Raw genomic sequence first — 7,493 nt, forward strand, 5'->3', positions numbered from 1 at the left:
AGGACCTGACTCTTGTAAACCTCCAAAGAAAAAAATTATAGATCAGTTTAATGTTTTGTTTTAAATTTTTGTTTTTCGTTTTGGTTTTTGTGGGGTTTTTTTTTTCCTAAATGTTGTTGGTTTTCGTTTTGTTTTGTTTTTGCTTTTGTATTTTTTTTTGGTTATTGTAGATATGCATTATTACATAGAAAAATTGAGATTACTCACATGTTTAACTCAGGTGAGCTAAAAAATAAAGTCCGTTAACACCTGCTAATCTGACTTTTGGAAACAAAATAAAAATCAATACGTATGAATTATATTTTCCATGACGTTGTAAATCGAATAGCATCACATTTTACATGCAATTGAAACTCTTAGATAAGTCATATCACAGAAATCACACATATCGACTTCCACGTTGTTCTTAAGATAAGTACATAAACCCACCCAGCTCATCTTATCTGGTAGCCTTTCAGCTATAGAAATCGCTAGAAATGTAGTAAGTATATGTTTATCATGTTTGCGTAATTTGTACTAAATATCTATACACAAATATAAAAAACAGTATTTCCCCTTAATGTTTCTAAAACTGTTCACGTTTGCAAAGATAATGATTCGTTGTCACATGTACATAAAATTAATTGGTAGAAGAAATGTTGTAAATAGGTATACACAGATTAAACTAGCTGAATTAAATTGAAAGGAGGAATTGTCTTTGTGATTTAATTTGAGTCATACCTATATTATATTATATAGTGAATGCAGATATAAAGATAAGAGGTCCTATTGGGAAAAAAATGATCGAGAGAAAATACTTTTTAAATTTTTATTCTTGAAATCGTCCAGGCTAGCCCATTAGGTTGATTTATCCATATACATTCTGAAAAAGGCCCATATACATGCACATGTACATTTGTTAGTGTTGTCTACTTGCAATGTACATGTAATTACATGTACCACATACAATGCGTTTCAGGGGCATCTACTAGTGGTATTTCACTACCACTGTGAAAAGATGGTGATGCAGTTATCTCTAGTTTTTGAGGTAGTGAAATACCACTAGAAGATGCCCCTGAAAATTTCGGGCCCCAAATATGAATTCTAAATTTTGAATTGCGAACTGCGTTCTAGAACGCAGTTCACCATTCAATTGCATATAAGCCCGATTCTTAAAAACTAGAGATAGCTGCATCACCATATTTTCACAGTGGTAGTGAAATACCACTAGTAGATGCCCCTGAAAATTTCGGGCCCCAAATATGAATTCTAAATTTTGAATTACGAACTGCGTTCTAGAACGCAGTTCACCATTCAATTTCGAACTGCGTTCTAAAAACCGATTGCCCCTAAGGTATGACTGCATTTCTGGACAACAAGATACCATGTACACGTGACCTATAGTAGCAAGTCAAGAGAACGAGATATTGATAAGGTAGTTAACTGGATCAGTATAATCATTCTTAAAGTTATCAAGTAGGGCATATTATTTGGGTCTTGATAAATGAATAAATTTATACTTCGAATTATCTCCATTAAAAACGAGAAAGCTAGTTTGTAAATCTTTCGGGTTTTTTCAGAATTTGAAAAAAAATAAATGTTTTGCAAAGCACATTGGTTCTTTTTCTCGTCTTTTCCATGGGCATATGATGTTCATAACTTCTCATCAACTAATTAAGTCTAGTGTAAACAAATCTTCTAATTCCATGAATTAAAAAAAAATAATGACTATTTAAATTACAAGACTTTAGTATGTATATCCAATATTTTAAAAGTAAAATCATTAATTTATAAACCATCATTTAATCTATATTGTAAATGTAGTTTTAAATAATAAAATGAAACATCGTAAAATTGGTGTCTTTCCACTTGGCCAACGTTAACATTTTGAAGAAATACTGGTAAAATACAGGAAGATCTGTGTTGGCTAAGTGGGAATGGGTACAGGTTGAGAACAAATTAACGCTCAGGTCGCTTTAAACTGTACAACGTGATTCTCTTTGTAACATTTCCGCCGTGTTTTACCTGTAAATTATATATCTTTACTAGTTTTTGACTTATTTTTCAGCTTATTGGGACTTGCAGTATTAGTGGTACTTGTGAAAGTATCCTTGCAGTTTGACTTGAACGACCCAAAGACCAATCTGGAATCCATTATACGAACATCATCTTCGCTCACCCCACATGCTGAAGTAATTAACTACATCAATGGAACCGTCTATGGCCGAAAACCCGGACAGACAGTTACTAAACTGTTTTACTTAGAAGGTTACAATATTGGTCAAAAGTATCCTACGAAAGATGGCGATTATATGTCTCTGTCTAGAGAGTTTTTGGTCTATAGGGACATTCACACCGGACACATCTTGAACGTTTTCCAAAATCCGTTATCCGACGTTCCAAACGAAGTGTTTAATATTGCGAATGATCCTGTGAACGGAATGTTTCAGCAGGGTGGGATTGTACCCTTCAAGATTTTTCCAAATGACGTTGTGGTGTTTAATTTGGATTTCGTTCTAGAGTACCCTAATGCTTTGGATCCAGATAAATATTCTAGATATTCGGCGGGGAAATACTACAACGCTGTTGAACTTTTCTCTTATTTTGCAAACTATTCCGACCTTGCAACGACTAAACAACCAAACGTTGTCGCTGTGGATACTTGGTCAAGGCATTCGCAGTTTCTTCCATGGTTGGAGATGGGATCAACGCCCGGTTCTCTATTTTACTCGTCTCTATCCTGGAAGTGCCCTTATTTTTCTTGCTTGAGAGACGATATAATGGAACTAATTAATTCAACCTATCCTAAATATACGAAAGCGCCTAAAAAGTTTGAAGAACCGAACGAAACTTCGTGGACTCAGTTCAAAAAGGTTATCGATCAGCGACGGGCCCAGGGGAAACCTGACATTCAGATACCTTTGGTTAATGTAACACAACCAAACCAACCTATACAACCACATGTAGACATGAGAATTCAGCAAGTTTTGATGAACAAAACCGTAACTCTATATTATAATGGATCGTCCTTTACGCAGATATACAGTAAAGGAAGTTTGAACCTGTTTAATATAGAGGGATACTTAACATTTGATATGATTCCAAAGAATGGAAACTACTTTATATCTGTGTTAGACAAGCGTATACACAGAAACATCACAAGTGGTAAAGTTATGACAGCCTTTAACAACCCACTGACAAATACAACGGTTCAAATCCCAAATGCTTCAGTGCAGAGAAATCTTACCATTTTGTCGGATGACGCCCTCAGTATGCAGGTTCCAGGTGCCAATACACTTGGCCTTTTAATGACTCACTCAGAAAGCATCACATTCGGACCTTCCGTGGAAAATGAACGGTGGTCGGTGACAAATATTCAAGGAATTTTCCCAGAGAGATTCATAAATGAGAAACAGGCTTTCTTTTATGGGACCATCTCTCAATTCTCAAGCTGGCCATTGTGGATGAAGATGAACAACACACCAGGCAACCTTGTCACCAAGTTTACATTTGGACGTGTTTGTAGTCATCATTGAACTCATTCAGTTTTATAGTATAGAAAGCAATATCATGAATAAAAAATTATCAATTAATTGAACTTTATGCTCTTTATTACTCTCTGCAAGAGGATGTAATCTTCGCAGACCAGGCCACGCCGCCACCAAAATTTTCAAATCACTCAACTCAAATCCTTAGAGAAAAGTGTATGAATTTGAGGTCAAAAGTCAGGCTTGAGGCTGAGTATTGGTTTGATGAAAGTTGGTGACGGCGGGGCCAGATTGAATTCCACTCCTTCTATATTTCATCTTCATGTAATTAAAACTCAGAGCAACTTTCGATGTTGAACGAATTGCAAGAAATGAAAATAATAAAACCCGATGTATGAGGCATCTATTTATTGAAGTTCCTAAAATGATACTTATTCCTCAACTGAAATCTTTTTGATAACATATTCCACTTAAACTCAAAATGGTTGGCCTATTTTGAAATGTATTTAATCTTGCAAAAAAAAAAATACACCTGTCATACTATATAGTATTACACTTATTACAAAGGCTAAACAATTAAATGCTCGTCAATCTTTCCCATTGTCTTAAATCAAATGCGCCGGTAATTTTTGAAAGTCTTTAAAAAACAGGACATAGTTTTATTTTCAATAATTCAACTCTCTTTTGTAAAGATTGATCTAGAACAGGGTGGTTTGAGTGTTGTGTATCCTAATTTCAATATTCACCCAAAAACAAAATTCAAATCGTATGTCTGTTTCCATGTGAAAACATTATCCATTATGCTTCGTGCTGAAGATGTCAAAGACGAGTTTCTGTTGTGTGGAATATGTACCAAAGAATTCGACGAAGAAATCCACACCCCGCGAGTTCTTCCATGTCTTCATACATTTTGTCAGTCATGTATGAAGAAAATCTTGAAAGGAAACCTGATGGTTTGTCCATTCTGCAAAGTAGAGTATGCTTTGCCAAGCGATGGGATCTACGTCTTTCCAAAAGATTCCACCAGACGGAATTTGATAGAGTTCCTAAAGGTGCGAAAGAGATCTTCCGACATTCTTTGCAAAGACTGTCCTGACGACAACATCGCAGCCGATTTCTGTAAAGAGTGCTATATCTTCATGTGCTTAGACTGCACGCGTGCGCATCGGAGGAGTCTTGCGTCCAGAACTCATCCCACAATAGACATCAAACAACTTCAGACCAGTGGGCCAGAGGTGTTCCGAAGGAAACTTAAGTGTACAAAACCAGGGCACGAGGGTCAACCTTTAGTTTTCTACTGCACGAAGAAAGAATGTGATCAGCTGGTGTGTACAACGTGTACTGTGTGTGATCATGACAAGACGAAAGGCCACGCCATTGTGAATGTTAAAGATATCCACAGTCAGAAAACTGCTGAATTGAATAAAGTGTTCAAGATGTTACAAAACGATGTAAATACTGCTAAAATGATAAGTCAACAAACAGAACAGGAACTCTTAAACATCGACATTAAAGAATACGAGATAGAGCAAGAAATTGAACATGCATTTGAAGCATGCCACAAGGCGCTTGATCTACGAAAACAGGAACTAAAATCCAAGCTTGCTGCCTTGTGTGAAAACAAAAAATCCGCAATGATCTATAGATCCAGACATATAGAGACATATATCAATGACGTGACAAATGCCAAAGAGTTCGCCAATAGCATCACTAACCACGCCGACCCAACAGAATTCATACCACTGCACTTGACTCTGTATCGGAGGCTTAAAATGCTGACAGGTCAGAAATTCAAGAAAACACTGCAGGTAGAATCTCCCTCCTTTGAGCCCGTGAAAATGAATGATGATTTTCTGAGGTTTGTGACTGGAATGGGGCAACTGAGCACAGTTGTTCATACGCGTAAATTGAGTTGGAAGCGTGGGAGGACTGATGTTGGCACAACAGGTGCGCGTACACCTTCAAGTAAGTAAAATGTATACATTAATGAAACTGCATCTATGATAACTAAAACTCTAAAACTTTTTATGATATCCATGTCCTATTTTGCAGTTGAGGGTGATATCCGACTTGGAGATATTCTATGTATGTATTCCGTCACTTTTTTTTCAAGAAATTTCTTGGAGACTGGCTTTCATAGATGAAAACGTCTAAATTATTATTTTTCTGTCTTTCACTAAAAGGTCCAGAATTTGTGTACGATCCTGACACAGTTCATCAGTACCGAAAAATCAGCGAGAATCTGAAATCTCTTCAAAACCAGAGCCTGGGCTACACAGCTCAGCTTCCACACAGTGAGAGAAGACTGAGGAAGTACCGGGGAGTGGTCGGCAGCAGACCCTTTCAACATCCCGGCAAACACTACTTCGAGGTTCATGTCAGCTTCAAAATACACAAGCAGTTGGACAATGTAAATTTTGTGTTTGAAATCGGAATCATCAACCGACGAAGTGATGTTGACTCGGGGCATTACGTATATGACCATAGAAACGCTTGGTCGTTTTGTGCTCAACACTGCGAGGAACACAAACAGCTGTGCCAGTGGTGTCGCCATGATGGTCGCAACCTGGCTCACGACCCTCTCTCCGGAATTGACGCGGGAACAGTGGTGGACGTGACGTATGGATTCCTGGTGGACACAGATCGGCGGAAGCTGGTTGTTGCTGACTGTACCAACCAGAGGAACCTTTATACCTTTACCAATCTAGAGGTGACCCGACCCCTGTGGCCAGTGTTTGGGTGTCACTGGCCCAGTAAGGTCAAAATTGACATGACTCTTAGAACAGGCAACGAAATACAAGAAATTCCTGCTCATTTGCAAAGCGAGTAGTGAAATAATTGTTTTTAAAGTGTTCTATCAGTGAAAATTTGCATAGCTACATGTAAATATGGATATAACGCGAATTTTGTTGACCCAGCAACTACGAGTGAGGTAGCTCTTACCGATTTTGACAACAGTTTGTACGTGTATTTAGAAAATACCTGTCCAGAAACTGTTAAAAGTCTTGAATAATTTTCATATTGAAGTTCAACCCCAACTCTTCATCACTATTCAAATCAAATATTATTACTTTGATACGTGTAGATAAATGTATTCAACGATGCTAATGATTTCAATGACACATAAAACTAGATTTTTACCCTTGCGTTCACGGGTTGACATTGCATATTTTATCGGACATTTACGAAATAGATACATCGACACACCGTATTGTTGACATTTACATAACCAAGATTTAAGACTACAAAAATGCTATTAATTTCTCTACACTAGTACTGTGTCTCGGAACAGGCCTTCACCACAGTTAAGATGCCTCCAATATACCCGTAATGTAGCTAAAAAAAAATGCAGAATCGCTCCGAAACGATTTTCGAGAAAATTAACGAGGCTGCATTGAAAATAACACTCGGTCAAATTTTCATCTTAAATTCATTTTTATGAACACTTTTTCACCAACGTTTTTACCCGCTTCGAATTTACACACCATGTTGACATTTGGAACTCTCGGGATATTTCATATTAAATGCACTGAGTTAGAGTTATCTCCTGTATTCCTTTGATGAACAGAATATAAGGCAAATTTTCAATGAAAATGTACACGTACATGTACTTGTAACATCGTTTCTGAGTTTATCCATGCAATTACGATATTGTGGATACTTAAACTAAAGAGCCTTCCATGATTTAGCATGAAATGTAATGCGCATGTGCAAGATTGTAAAATCTAAACAATCCAGATAATTTCCGAATTTTTTAAAGGAATTTTCGTAAATTATTAATTGGCGAAGCTTGACTGAAAAACAATAACAACAAATTGGTAATCTTCAAGTACCAATGAAACAAAAATATATAAAACAAAAATCATTACTCTTCCGATTCCTCGGTATTAAAGCCCAAAAATTCGAGTCTATTATTTTAATAAAGTAGTATAGAAAGATATCTTGATTGCTTACAGACAAGAATCTTCTGACAGACAAGATAGAGATTCGTTTTTGTTGTAAAGCTTTGAAAAAAAGTGTTGGTGG

The 7,493-nt window shown here is 36.7% G+C and overlaps 2 protein-coding genes across 3 annotated transcripts; both read left to right on the forward strand.

The window, feature by feature from the left end:
- Nucleotides 1-413: 413 nt before the first annotated feature.
- Nucleotides 414-3,577, forward strand: LOC128181078 (uncharacterized). Its single transcript, XM_052849334.1, has 2 exons — nucleotides 414-481; nucleotides 2,048-3,577. The coding sequence occupies exons 1-2, from the start codon at nucleotides 477-479 to the stop codon at nucleotides 3,513-3,515; spliced, it is 1,473 nt and encodes a 490-aa protein (XP_052705294.1). The 5' UTR covers nucleotides 414-476; the 3' UTR covers nucleotides 3,516-3,577.
- A 436-nt stretch (nucleotides 3,578-4,013) lies between these two features.
- On the forward strand, nucleotides 4,014-7,455 carry LOC128181339 (E3 ubiquitin-protein ligase TRIM56-like). Of its 2 annotated transcripts, XM_052849703.1 has the most exons (3): nucleotides 4,014-5,432; nucleotides 5,520-5,552; nucleotides 5,651-7,455. In XM_052849703.1, the coding sequence occupies exons 1-3, from the start codon at nucleotides 4,268-4,270 to the stop codon at nucleotides 6,295-6,297; spliced, it is 1,845 nt and encodes a 614-aa protein (XP_052705663.1). In that variant the 5' UTR covers nucleotides 4,014-4,267; the 3' UTR covers nucleotides 6,298-7,455. The 2 variants fall into 2 exon arrangements, with proteins under 2 accessions (XP_052705663.1, XP_052705664.1); XM_052849704.1 differs by lacking the exon at nucleotides 5,520-5,552.
- Nucleotides 7,456-7,493: the final 38 nt, after the last annotated feature.

This window comes from Crassostrea angulata, chromosome 4 (assembly GCF_025612915.1).
Source record: "Crassostrea angulata isolate pt1a10 chromosome 4, ASM2561291v2, whole genome shotgun sequence".
NCBI lineage: Eukaryota > Metazoa > Mollusca > Bivalvia > Ostreida > Ostreidae > Magallana > Magallana angulata.